Here is a 14,693-nt window from a genome sequence, read left to right as displayed (position 1 = left end):
TCTCAAACTAGACACTAGTTTGAGAAATAACCTTATATCCTGCTCCTTTTAATTCCTAGCCAACATAGTAAGACTTGAACTGTATCAAAAATTAACAATATAGTTTTTGGGAACACTTTACTAAAGTTTATCCTGACTTGTGAACATGAAAACATGTACTGACTGTATATGGAACTGGGCAAGTGCTTATAAGTTTCTCATTAATAGGTTATTCATAATTTGAAGTAGTTGATGTAGTTAAGGTTATAGTAAGCAACCATCGGGTCCAGTTTTACACCTACCTTAAACACAACCCCTCTCCCTTAACATACACACCAATAATCATTACACCACTTCAGCCAATTCTTTGCTGAGGGCCAGTCAGGAGAATAGAGCTGTTATATTGGACGGTTGGACCTCTGGCCTCTGGATCTAGCTATTTATGGTCCTGGGCCGAAGTGGCATATGAAACGCATTACCATGGAGGACTGAGGGTGGGGTAGAGGGGCTGGGGAGCGTTAAGGGCTAGAGTGGGGGGGACCGGGGGAGGCTAGATAGGCCAGGCTAGCAAGTGACTAGTACCTCAGAGATGGAATAATACACTTCCCAGGAGAAGAATGCATATGCACTCTGGCTCAACCCACTGCTACCAATAGTAAAATCTAATAGATATGGGGATGGTGAGGGGAGTAAATATGTCCAAACACTATTAAAATGTTTCAGATGGTGTGTTATTGCTTTCTGATTTGAAGTTAACCTTTTGCTGACTGGAAAGTGTCAGTCTTCACACACACACAAAATGCAGTGCATTCAGAAAGTATTCAGATCCCTTCATTTTTTCCACATTTTGTTACGTTACAGCCTTATTCAAAAAATGTATTCAATCATTTTTTTCCCCCCCTCATCAATCTACATACAATACCCCATAATGACAAAGCAAAAACGGTTTTAAGAAATGTTTGCTAATTTATTACAAATAAAAAACGGAAATATGATATTTACATAAGTATTCAGATCCTTTACTCAGTACTTTGTTGAAGCACCTTTGGCAGTGATTACAGCCTTGAGTATGACACTACAAGCTTGGCACACTTGTATTTCGGGAGTTTCTCCCATTCTTCTCCTCTCAAGCTCTGTCAGGTTGGATGGGGAGCATTGCTGCACAGCTATTTTCAGGTCTCTCCAGAGATGTTTGATCAGGTTCAAGTCCGGGCTCTGGCTGGGCCACTCAAGGACATTCAGAGACTTGTCCTGAAACAACTCCTGCGTTGTCTTGGCTGTGTGCTTAGGGTCGTTGTCCTGTTGGAAGGTGAAAGGCCTGATTGCTGGAGTGCTGCAGAGATGATTGTCCTTCTGGAAGGTTCTCCCTCATCCACAGAGCAACTGTAGAGCTCTGTCAGAGTGACCATGGTCACCTCCCTGACCAAGGCCCTTCTCCCCCGAGTACCACTGATGGACTCCAATCAAGTTGTAGAAACATCTCAAGGATGATCAATGGAAACAGGATGCACCTGAGCTCAATTTCAAGTCTCATAGCAAATGGTCTGAATACCTAAATAAGGTATCTGTTTTTAAGTTTTAATACATTTGCAAAAATGTCTAAAAACCTGCTTTTGCTTTGTCAGTTTGGGGTAGTGTGTGTAGATTGCTGAGGATCTTTTTATTTTTTTAATCCATTTTAGAATAAGGCTGTAGAGTAACAAAATGTGGAAAAAGACAAGGGGTCTGAATACTTTCCGAAGACACTGTACAGTACATACATATACAAGAACAAAACAATCACTCCCACACCCACTCTCTCCCTAATACACACCCTCACACACAGAAACATTCACTGTATGGGTGGGGGAGTTTTGAATATATCATTGCATCTGAATCCGCGAGGGCCCATCCTGCGCCAGACTTGAGAATAACCAGCTGTTTGTGAGCAACTGCAGCTCAGTCTTTGTAGGTGGGCCTATTAGACATGGAATGTGAGATATTAGGCTTTTGCACACAGTTTTTAACCAGTTGGGTTTCATCCAAGCGACGGAGTCTGCTCGAGGTATACCCTAAACAAATACTGCTGTCCGTAACCTTAGTCTGCCCCCTGCATGCGTTACCCCTGGTCCGTGGTCAAAAGACATTGAACAGGAAGTCATTACAGGCCTAATCAAGAGTTGACCTGCCCACAGAATCATGCAGTGTGTGCACTTGAGAGAGGAGGGGGATGATAAGCGCATGGACACATCCGTTGCCAGTGCTATCCAAGGATGATCTGTCATGATTATCCAATCATGTCAGAGATAGAGAATGCTGTTTTGACCCTATATTAACTACTAATGATATCTCTTGTGGTGATTTAATAACATGACACTGTTTTTATGTTGTTGTTGTTTATACAGCATCTCCAAGGGGTAGGTTGTGTTTCTGGTTCGTGTGTGTGTGTGTGTGTGTGTGTGTGTGTGTGGGGGGGGGGGGGGATATGCATGCAACTGACATGCAAAAGGCACTAGTTCTGATTAAATCTACTGAACCTTATCTGCTCTCACACACACACACACCACACACACACACACACACACACACACACACACACACACACACACACTTTACTCCGTACTCCATCCTGTCCCCTGAGGTACAGAGTCAATGACAACCTCGTTTCTAATTTAGTAAAAGCCCCTAGACAATGGAGCTCCATGTCAGTGAAGGTAAATACCATGATGGTTAGATTAGTTTGTTAGCTCATGTCAGAAGCCAGCATATTTGCTTTTTGGCCTACATTTGGCCAAAATAGTTTGTTTCAGTACAATATCTATCATCTTATCTTTTGAGATGAAAACTCTGTGCGTCATTCAATGTGTTTTGTTACCGTAAAACCCTTGCAGACTTGTTTACGCTGCTGTGCGTTTTTGTTGCCGATCTTACTTTGATACCTGACGGTTTTTTACTTTCTCATTACCGTATATTTTTACTTTTTCCCTCACTCAACTTTTTTCATTCAACTTTTTCACCCCGGAGGTTTTATCTGGACATGGTTCGTCAGGACTTCAAACAGCCGAAGCTAAGTAACATTAACATGATGCCTTCTAATTGCAGTCGTTGTACTTATAATATACAGGAGAACGATCGCCTTACGGCAAGGATAGCTGTGCTGCAAGCCCAGCTTCAGACGCGATCGTTAGGCAAGGGTAATTTCAGTGTAGGAAAGGATGAAACAGCGTCTGTGCCACCAGTAAGTACAGATAGTAACGTTAGTATAAACCCCCTCGCACGGTCCCCGCAGCCGGACATCTTTCTCATGGCTTCTGGAGGGAAACGCTGTAGGAATGCTCAACCGGTGTCGCTTATTCAGCCGACAGAAACTTTCAACCGGTTCTCCCCATTAAGCGAGTCGGAGTCGGAGGCCGAGACTTCTCTGGTCTCTACTCCTCCCGTTGTGGGGTCTGAGACGCCGACGGCTCCCACCATTAGCTCTGACAAATTGAAAACCCTAGTCATTGGCGACTCCATTACCCGCAGTATTAGACTTAAAACTAATCATCCAGCGATCATACACTGTTTACCAGGGGGCAGGGCTACCGACGTTAAGGCTAATCTAAAGACGGTGCTGGCTAAAGCTAAAACTGGCGAGTGTAGAGAGTATAGAGATATTGTTATCCACGTCGGCACCAACGATGTTAGGATGAAACAGTCAGAGGTCACCAAGCGCAACATAGCTTCAGCGTGTAAATCAGCTAGAAAGATGTGTCGGCATCGATTAATTGTCTCTGGCCCCCTCCCAGTTAGGGGGAGTGATGAGCTCTACAGCAGAGTCTCACAACTCAATCGCTGGTTGAAAACTGTTTTCTGCCCCTCCCAAAAGATAGAATTTGTAGATAATTGGCCCTCTTTCTGGGACTCACCCACAAACAGGACCAAGCCTGGCCTGTTGAGGAGTGACGGACTCCATCCTAGCTGGAGGGGTGCTCTCATCTTATCTACGAACATAGACAGGGCTCTAACTCCTCTAGCTCCACAATGAAATAGGGTGCAGGCCAGGCAGCAGGCTGTTAGCCAGCCTGCCAGCTTAGTGGAGTCTGCCACTAGCACAGTCAGTGTAGTCAGCTCAGCTTTCCCCATTGAGACCGTGTCTGTGCCTCGATCTAGGTTGGGCAAAATTAAAAATGGCGGTGTTCGCTTTAGCAATCTCACTAGTATAAAGACCTCCTCCATTCCTGCCATTATTGAAAGAGATTGTGATACCTCACATCTCAAAATTGGGTTACTTAATGTTAGATCCCTCACTTCCAAGGCAGTTATAGTCAATGAACTAATCACTGATAATAATCTTGATGTGATTGGCCTGACTGAAACATGGCTTAAGCCTGATGAATTTACTGTGTTAAATGAGGCCTCACCCCCAGGTTACATTAGTGACCATACCCCCCCGTGCATCCGGCAAAGGCGGAGGTGTTGCTAACATTTACGATAGCAAATTTCAATTTACAAAAAAAAAAAACAACAATGACGTTTTCGTCTTTTGAGCTTCTAGTCATGAAATCTATGCAGCCTACTCACTCACTTTTTATAGCTACTGTTTATAGGCCTCCTGGGCCATATGCAGTGTTCCTCACTGAGTTCCCTGAATTCCTATCGGATCTTGTAGTCATAGCAGATAATATTCTAATTTTTGGTGACTTTAACATTCACATGGAAAAGTCCACAGACCCACTCCAAAAGGCTTTCGGAACCATCATCGACTCAGTGGGTTTTGTCCAACATGTCTCTGGACCTACTCACTGCCACAGTCATACTCTGGACCTAGTTTTGTCCCATGGAATAAATGTTGTGGATCTAAATGTTTTTCCTCATAATCCTGGACTATCGGACCACCATTTTATTACGTTTGCAATTGCAACAAATAATCTGCTCAGACCCCAACCAAGGAGCATTAAAAGTCGTGCTATAAATTCCCAGACAACCCAAAGATTCCTTGATGCCCTTCCAGACTGCCTCTGCCTACCCAAGGACGTCAGAGGACAAAAATCAGTTAACCACCTAACCGAGGAACTCAATTTAACCTTGCGCAATACCCTAGATGCAGTTGCACCCCTAAAAACTAAAAACATCTGTCATAAGAAACTAGCTCCCTGGTATACAGAAAATACACGAGCTCTGAAGCAAGCTTCCAGAAAATTGGAACGGAAATGGCGCCACACCAAACTGGAAGTCTTCCGACTAGCTTGGAAAGACAGTACCGTGCAGTATCGAAGAGCCCTTACTGCTGCTCGATCATCCTATTTTTCCAACTTAATTGAGGAAAATAAGAACAATCCGAAATTTCTTTTTGATACTGTCGCAAAGCTAACTAAAAAGCAGCCTTCGCAAATGGAGGATGGCTTTCACTTCAGCAGTAATAAATGTATGAACTTCTTTGAGGAAAAGATCATGATCATTAGAAAGCAAATTACAGACTCCTCTTTAAATCTGGGTATTCCTCCAAAGCTCCATTGTCCTGAGTCTGCACAACTCTGCCAGGACCTAGGATCAAGGGAGATACTAAAGTGTTTTAGTACTATATCTCTTGACGCAATGATGAAAATAATCATGGCCTCCAAACCCTCAAGCTGCATACTGGACCCTATTCCAACTAAACTACTGAAAGAGCTGCTTCCTGTGCTTGCCCCTCCTATGTTGAACATAATAAACGGCTCTCTATCCACCGGATGTGTACCAAGCTCACTAAAAGTGGCAGTAATAAAGCCTCTCTTGAAAAAGCCGAATCTTGATCCAGAAATTATAAAAAACTATCGGCCTATATCGAATCTTCCATTCCTCTGGCGGACAGCAACTGACTGCCTTCCTGAAGACAAACAATGTATACGAAACGCTTCAGTCTGGTTTTAGACCCCATCATAGCACTGAGACTGCACTTGTGAAGGTGGTAAATGACCTTTTAATGACGTCAGACCGAGGCTCTGCATCTGTCCTCGTGCTCCTAGATCTTAGTGCCGCTTTTGATACCATCGATCACCACATTCTTTTGGAGAGATTGGAAACCCAAATTGGTCTACATGGACAAGTTCTGGCCTGGTTTAGATCTTATCTGTCGGAAAGATATCAGTTTGTCTCTGTGAATGGTTTGTCCTCTGACAAATCAATTGTAAATTTCGGTGTTCCTCAAGGTTCCGTTTTAGGACCACTATTGTTTTCACTATATATTTTACCTCTTGGGGATGTCATTCGAAAACATAATGTTAAATTTCACTGCTATGCAGACGACACACAGCTGTACATTTCAATGAAACATGGTGAAGCCCCAAAATTGCCCTCGCTAGAAGCCTGTGTTTCAGACATAAAGAAGTGGATGGCTGCAAACTTTCTACTTTTAAACTCGGACAAAACAGAGATGCTTGTTCTAGGTCCCAAGAAACAAAGAGATCTTCTGTTGAATCTGACAATTAATCTGGATGGTTGTACAGTCGTCTCAAATAAAACTCTGAAGGACCTCGGCGTTACTCTGGACCCTGATCTCTCTTTTGAAGAACATATCAAGACTGTTTCAAGGACAGCTTTTTTCCATCTACGTAACATTGCAAAAATCAGAAATTTTCTGTCCAAAAATGACGCAGAAAAATTAATCCATGCTTTTGTTACTTCTAGGCTGGACTACTGCAATGCTCTACTTTCCGGCTACCCGGATAAAGCACTAAATAAACTTCAGTTAGTGCTAAATACGGCTGCTAGAATCCTGACTAGAACCAAAAAATGTGATCATATTACTCCAGTGCTAGCCTCCCTACACTGGCTTCCTGTTAAGGCAAGGGCTGATTTCAAGGTTTTACTGCTAACCTACAAAGCATTACATGGGCTTGCTCCTACCTATCTTTCCGATTTGGTCCTGCCGTACATACCTACACGTACGCTACGGTCACAAGACGCAGGCCTCCTAATTGTCCCTAGAATTTCTAAGCAAACGGCTGGAGGTAGGGCTTTCTCCTATAGAGCTCCATTTTTATGGAATGGTCTGCCTACCAATGTGAGAGACGCAGACTCAGTCTCAACCTTTAAGTCTTTACTGAAGACTTATCTCTTCAGTAGGTCCTATGATTAAGTATAGTCTGGCCCAGGAGTGTGAAGGTGAACGGAAAGGCTGGAGCAACGAACCGCCCTTGCTGTCTCTGCCTTGCCGGTTCCCCTCTTTCCACTGGGATTCTCTGCCTCTAACCCTTTTACAGAGGCTGAGTCACTGGCCTACTGGTGTTCTTCCATGCCGTCCATGGGAGGGGTGTGTCACTTGAGTGGGTTGAGTCACTGACGTGGTCTTCCTGTCTGGGTTGGCGCGCCCCCCCCCCTTGGGTTGTGCCATGGCGGAGATCGTTGTGGGCTATACTCGGCCTTGTCTTAGGACGGTAAGTTGGTGGTTGGAGACATCCCTCTAGTGGTGTGGGGGCTGTGCTTTGGCAAAGTGGGTGGGGTTATATCCTGCCTGTTTGGCCCTGTCCGGGGGTATCATCGGATGGGGCCACAGTGTCTTCTGATCCCTCCTGTCTCAGCCTCCAGTATTTATGCTGCAGTAGTTTATGTGTCGGGGGGCTAGGGTCAGTCTGTTACATCTGGAGTATTTCTCTTGTCTTATCCGGTGTCCTGTGTGTATTTAAATATGCTCTCTCTAATTCTCTCTTTCTCTCTTTCTGTCTTTCTCTCGGAGGACCTGAGCCCTAGGACCATGCCTCAGGACTACCTGGTATGATGACTCCTTGCTGTCCCCAGTCCACCTGGCCGTGCTGCTGCTCCAGTTTCAACTGTTCTGCCTGCGGCTATGGAACCCTGACCTGTTCACCGGACGTGCTTGTTGCACCCTCGACAACTACTATGATTATTATTATTTGACCATGCTGGTCATTTATGAACATTTTAACATTTTAACATTTTGACCATGTTCTGTTATAATATCCACCCTGCACAGCCAGAAGAGGACTGGCCACCCCTCATAGCCTGGTTCCTCTCTAGGTTTCTTCCTAGGTTTTTGGCCTTTCTAGGGAGTTTTTCCTAGGGAGTTTTTCCTAGCCACCGTGCTTCTTTCACATGCTTTGCTTGCTGTTTGGGGTTTTAGGCTGGGTTTCTGTACAGCACTTTGAGAATATCAGCTGATGTACGAAGGGCTATATAAAAATAAATTTGATTTGATTTGATTTGATTGTTCAAAAACATATCGGTGGCTCCCTCTTGTGATAGTAAAGGTATTGTATTTCTGGTTTCTGTATACTGCTTGAGTTGTGCAATGAGGTTCCTGAGAAAATAGAGGGCAGTGGAGGGAAGGCAATTGTAACTGTCCAGATCCGTTCTGTCTGAGAAATGAGCACACATGACTTCAACAAACAAATTACTTGTCAGGTAACAAGTCATATCAGGTTGTTTCCTTCATACTTACTCAATGGCAATGACATACAATACACAATTTGACAATGAGTCCCATGGTCTGACTATTGACAGAGAGCAAACCAAGGACTGTCAGGTCAGACCAACAGAAGCAGGACTAAGTCTGAATCTATTTATTGTCCTCTCATGAAGCCAATATACATGTAACTGCCAAAATAATAGAACTTCTTGAGTAAAGTATATTGAAAGCAGGTGCTTCTACACAGTTGTGGTTCCTGAGTTAATTAAGCAATTAATATCCCATAACGCTAACACTTCTGCTAAACTACACACGTTGTCTTCATTTTGCCGTCAACATGACATTCTACCTGCTACACAGAAACCAACCAAAATCAAAATAAATTCTCATTATTTCCATTCACAAAGATGAACGCGTGCGTCAGCCATCGAGAACTGAACCTCAGCAATTCTTGAGCATGGACGCTGCCATTGCACGCGACGCGAGCAGTATAGCAGCTTTCGTTGATTTCAAAGGAAGAATTCCCTCAACGGCTGATTGCAACGCCGGACACCCGATGGCTGCAGTGTAGCAGGGCCGTTAGGGTCATGTATAAAAATGCTGTGCAGGCCATTATTTTTGCTAGCAAGTCTATGCCCCCATAGGATGACAATGCCCCCCTCCACAGGGCAAGAATGGTCACTGAATGGTTTGATGAGCATGAAAACGATGTAAACCATATGCCATGGTTGTCTCAGTCACCAGATCTCAACCCAATTGAACACTTATGGGAGATTCTGGAGCGGGGGCTGAGACAGCGTTTTCCACCACCATCAACAAAACACCAAATGATGGAATTTATCATAAAAGAATGGTGTCGCATCCCTCCAATAGAGTTCCAGACACTTGTAGAATCTATGCCAAGGTGCATTGAAGCTGTTCTGGCTCTTGGTGCCCAACGCCCTATTAAGACACTTTATGTTGGTGTTTCCTTTATTTTGGCAGTTGCCTGTGCATTCTCTACTAACTACACAATAAGAACAATTTCCTTTGGTTGTCATAGAGGGATTTTAACATTGACTTTAATGTGACAGACAACATGGGGCCATGAGGGAGCCATAGATCAGTAGAGCAGAACTCTCTCTCTCTCTGAACTATAACCCAGGAGCAGGTGAGTGGTGAGTGGTATGGAGGGGCACCGCTGACAACCACCATGCCTTTACTCCAAACTGATTATGGGAAAAGCTGTGGTGGGCTATCTGTGGGATTGAAGAAGGATTATACTTTTTGAAGTGGGATTATCGTGTGAGTGCGTGTGTGTGTGTGCGTGTGTGTGTGGAGGGTAGCTGTCATAGGTGGAGACCACCATGAAGAATACCAAGAGAATAATTGGTTGAGGCAGCGAAGATACATCCAGCCAACCACCTGAATGCTGTTAAACATATTTGAGGCAATTCACAGTTAACAAATGCCGACATGGCATTTGCTGCAAAGTTAAATGTCAGCTTTTACTGCACATTTTCCAAGAAAGGAAAATGAGCTGAAGTAAAATGAACTAGATGACCTCAAGGTGGTGAGAAAAACTAAACGCAGATGTAAGTTTCCAATTATCAAATGTCCATTGACACCAAGTACCTAACCCTACTGGTATAGATCTGAGGATGATTAGGGCTGGCACTATTACCGTATAACCGACGGTTATCGATGAAGACCGTCATGACTAATGTCATAACTGTTTTTAAGGAACGAACAGCTGACTGAAGATGTGACGGCCGGCATTCTTGTGGCTGAGTCCGTTTCTGCGGTAACGTACTCCTAACAACGTGATGAAACTTTGTTGACCCTTGCTGAAACAAGGTGTTGCAGCAAATAAGTATTTGGTTGCCTAAGCAACGGCCCTCTCCCTGCAGCAGCAGCACACATAGAAATATAATTAATAAAAACAGGCTTGGAACCTCTAACCCTGGCAATTTGACTGGTAAACTTATGGATACACTTCCAATGTTTCCACTGTAATGTAGAATGTTCATTCAAATTATGTTAACTGACGTGGCTCATGCAATGGAATATATTTTTGTAATGTCAGTTGAGTTGAATCAACAAAGCACAGCACATATTGATGGGTACACTTCCTGCTTTTACTTCTTTCTTTTACCTCCTGCTTTGCACATAAGGGTACACTCACAATGGCCACCAGTCTACCCATTATTCCTTCATTGACTTGAAATGGGTACCTCCGTTCTAGTCATTCTATTTCTATGGCAGCACATGTAGCAACTAGCGGAGGAGAGGAGAAATAAATAAATAAATAATCAATACAAAATTCTATTCGACCAGGTTTTTATGGTGACTGTGGTCATTTGGATAGCCAATAACCGTCATCCAAAATTCCATGACCTTCACAGCCCTAAGGATGATAAATTAGTTCTAGTAATGCCTTGTCTGACCTGAGACCTGAACTTAACCTCCCTCTCATAATACCATTGAACAAAAAGCACTGCGCTAGGATCAGGTGTCACCTCCCATGTATCATCATTAATAAAACACCTGTGCCTTGCTGACCATCCGTCATCTATGTGACATGAGGTCACTTGGAGATCAAAACATGTCAGCGTGGGTGAGAGACGTCTGCAACAGCTGCTAGCACACTGACACACACACACACACACACAAAACATATGCTTGGTATAATCATAGTTATGCAAATGAACTACTAGTACATAGTAACCTAAATGAAACATGCTTGTTGTTGTACTGCTGTAACATGTCCACTTGGGGGCAGTGTTTGACAGTACAACTAAAAACTGAAAAGTACAACATGAAGAACTAGTAAAAAGCCCCAAACAGTAAAGACAGAAATGTATAAATAGCCACACTATAAAACATTACAACATGTGGGATATCCATGTATTATTATAATAAATTAAACTCACTCTTTAGGAGGGTTAAGGTCCTCAGCCTTGGTTTCAAAGAACCTCAGCACCTCCTCACTCTGGGAGATCTGGTTAGGGAGCCTCATCAGGGCCTTTAGGGAGAGAGGAAGAGAGATGGAAAAGATTATAATTGTGAAATAGTATAATGCTCATTCACAATGACAATACTTCACAAAACATCATCAAGACAACGTTATCAGCTAATGTGGTCACATGTACCCTAGATTTCATCGACTGACTGACTCCATATGTGGAAGCCTGCCATTACATCACAAAAGGACTGTGTGTGTGTTCCTGTATAGTACGGATACGGACGGCACAGTTTACACTTCAGTAAGGCCCTGTTACTGAGCAGTGGAGAGGATGAAGGGGAAGGAAGAGGGATCACAGCCTAGAGCAGGGATAACACAGAGGAAAACAGATGGAGGACGATAACTACCACAATCCTCTCTGACAGGACTACATCTTTGTCTGCTTTGAAAACTACTTTAGAAATAAACAGTTTGCATACACAATTAACAGATGTATATGATAGACATAGGGACATACAGTATTTATATTATACTGTAAAACAGATCATTTTAGAACATTACATTTTTTTTGACTCAGCACTTTGGGTCACAATAATCTGCATTCAGCTCATAAGACAAGTTTCAGTTTTTTTCCACAATAAATAGGTGCGATTACGGCCCACTTGGCAAGCTACCAAGTGTCCCAGATCCCAGAAAGCCTGAAACAAATGAGGTTAGGTGGCTAGCTGTGTTCATTTCTCCTTCTCAAATGCTGAATCATTCTGTTCTACAGATGCTGTGTTTGACCTGTGTGCCCCATTTCCCTCCTTTCCTATATAAACCCACTACGTGGAAGGAAATGACATAAGAGAAGATAGAGCAGGACTTTCCTGTGGATGCTGGTGGAGGAGATAGCTTGAGGCCTGTCTCTACCACAGCAAACATGCTACAAAGACATTCAAACTAAACAACTTCTTGAAATGACTGGACTATGAGAGATGTGGCTCCTTAGGAGGTTATGAGTAATAGATAGACCTTTTGCCATACATTAACGGGATACTTGGGAATCAGACCCTTTATCTACTTCCGTGGATACCATTTTTATGTCTCTGTCCAGTATGAAGGAAGTTAGAGATAGTTTCCCGAGCCAATGCTAACTACCGTTAGCGCAATGACTGGAAGTCTATGGGTACCCTAATGCTAGTTAGCATTGGCTCGAGAAACTACCTCTAACTTCCTTCATACTGGACAGAGTTATAAAAATGGTATCCATGACTACAGCTGACTCTGGGGAAGTATATAAAGGGCGTCATTGCCAAAATCCCGAAGCATCCCTTTAAAGCAGCACAGTGCATCATAATTTACTGCGAAGAAAAAAAACGTGATAATTTGTTCTTACTCTGCAGTAGTCATCAAGGTGCTTCAACCTTTTCACAGCCACGTCTCTGACTTGACTTCGCCGAAATAAAACTTTACCTGTAAAAGAGACTTAGCACTTTGAGTTGTCATTGAATGTGCTGTTTCTAAAAGCTACCACCAGGTGGCATGACATTAGCACAGACCCAAGCGTTCAGCAGTGGACCTTTAAGAAAAAAGGTCTGGCCTATTATGTAGTAGGCCTATTCTAAATAGTATGTAGTACTCAAGACAACATTTCTTGAAAAAGACCAATGTCAAATATGTGTGTGAAATGTGTGAGTGTGTATCTGTCTTTCTGTTACCCTGTCTGTCCGTGATAACAGTAAGAGGACTGTTTATTTTCGAGTGACTAAGTGCACAGAGCCAACTCCCTGGCTAGGTTTTACAAGGCAGTGTAAACAACACTATCCAGACATTTGGGAGCGGTGCAGCTCTCTGACAATGGCACTCTTCACTCCTTTGGGGCATGCTGAGGTTATCAGATTAGAGAGATTCTCTCTACCAGCTTCCCACTGCCATACCCCAACCACAACACAGCCTTATTCACCCAGCTGGAACAGTGGAAAGAATAGAAATGTGGTGTGTTACAACAGACCCATTTCTATTCAAAATGATAGAGAAGCATGTCCTTTCTGTGTGTTCTTGGGATTCATTGCATTTTGTTTCATTGTGTTGTCAAACCCCCACCTCTAAAATGCTGCTATACTGGTTGATGAGTGCAGTATATTCTCTGTACATGTCGGCATGCTCACCTGGTAAGAAGGGAATTATTCTCTTTTTGGGGTCTTTCTGCCCTCCCTCCACTGGGAACTTGTCCAGGATCTGCATCTGGAATTAAAGAGAAATAAAGGACATTTTAACTTTTGTCATATAAAATAAATGGATAACAGTTTTCAATTAATCCAGTCCTAAGTGCTATGTAGTTTTTTTATGGTCAATATTATTTCAAACTTAAATCAATTACTGGTGGCAATAAAGTATATTTGATAGCTATGTGACAAACAAAGCCATTTAGCGATCAACAATAAATGAGAGGAAGCTCAAAGTAGAGGAATCTAGATGAGATCAGGAGAACCACTGGGTTATGGCCTCTTAGCATCAGTTGACCACCCAATTAAATGACTACAATGTGGGGTGTAATTACATAGTCTCTGAAGAGCTACTATGTACCAGACACAGGCCCACTTTCATCTGCAGACAGCCTTACATCACTCACCACAGTCATCTGAAAACACACTCACAACAACAACCCCCAGAACTCACAGTGCTGTGTGCATTAGTGTAGGTAGTCTAACCACATGAAGTGTTCTAGACATGTTAAACCTACAGTTGAAGTCGGAAGTTTACATACACTTAGGTTGGCGTCATTAAAACTTGTTTTTCAACCTCTCCACAAATTTCTTGTTAACAAACTATAGTTTTGGCAAGTCGGTTAGGACATCTACTTCGTGCATGACACAAGGAATTTTTCCAACAATTGTTTACAGACAGAATATTTCACTTATAATTTTCACTGTATCACAATTCCAGTGGGTCAGAAGTTTACATACACTAAGTTGACTGTGCCTTTACACATCTTGGAAAATTCCAGAAAATTATGTCATGGCTTTAGAAGCTTCTGATAGGCTAACTGACAACATTTGAGTCAATTGGAGGTGTACCTGTGGATGTATTTCAAGGCCTACCTTCAAACTCAGTGCCTCTTTGCTTGACATCATGGGAAAAATCAAAAGAAATCAGCCAAGACCTCAGAAAAACAATTGTAGTCCTCCACAAGTCTGGTTCATCCTTGGGAGCAATTTCTAAATGCCTGAAGGTACCACGTTCATCTGTACAAACAATTGTACGCAAGTATAAACACCATGGGACCACGCAGCCATCATACCGCTCAGGAAGGAGACGTGTTCTGTCTTCTAGAGATGAATGTACTTTGGTGCAAAAAGTGCAAATCAATCCCAGAACAACAGCAAAGGACCTTGTGAAGATGCTGTAGGAAACGGGTACAAA

The 14,693-nt window shown here is 43.0% G+C and overlaps 1 protein-coding gene across 3 annotated transcripts in view; it reads right to left on the bottom strand.

Moving 5' to 3' along the window:
• LOC106577017 (SH3 and PX domain-containing protein 2A) overlaps positions 1–14,693 on the bottom strand; it is a 102,961-nt gene that overhangs the window by 77,498 nt on the left and 10,770 nt on the right. For all 3 annotated transcript variants that reach the window (XM_014154660.3, XM_014154661.3, XM_014154662.3), the window contains exons 3-5: positions 13,439–13,514; positions 12,667–12,743; positions 11,257–11,348 (exon numbers count right to left, since the gene is read on the bottom strand). In XM_014154660.3, the coding sequence (XP_014010135.1) occupies positions 11,257–11,348; positions 12,667–12,743; positions 13,439–13,514 (245 nt within the window). The remainder of the gene's footprint in view (positions 1–11,256; positions 11,349–12,666; positions 12,744–13,438; positions 13,515–14,693) is intronic.

This window comes from Salmo salar, chromosome 18 (assembly GCF_965601325.2).
Source record: "Salmo salar chromosome 18, fSalSal1, whole genome shotgun sequence".
NCBI classification, from domain to species: Eukaryota; Metazoa; Chordata; class Actinopteri; order Salmoniformes; family Salmonidae; genus Salmo; species Salmo salar.
The sequence above is the reverse complement of the archived record's forward strand: the minus strand, read 5'-3'. Positions and strand labels throughout refer to the sequence as shown.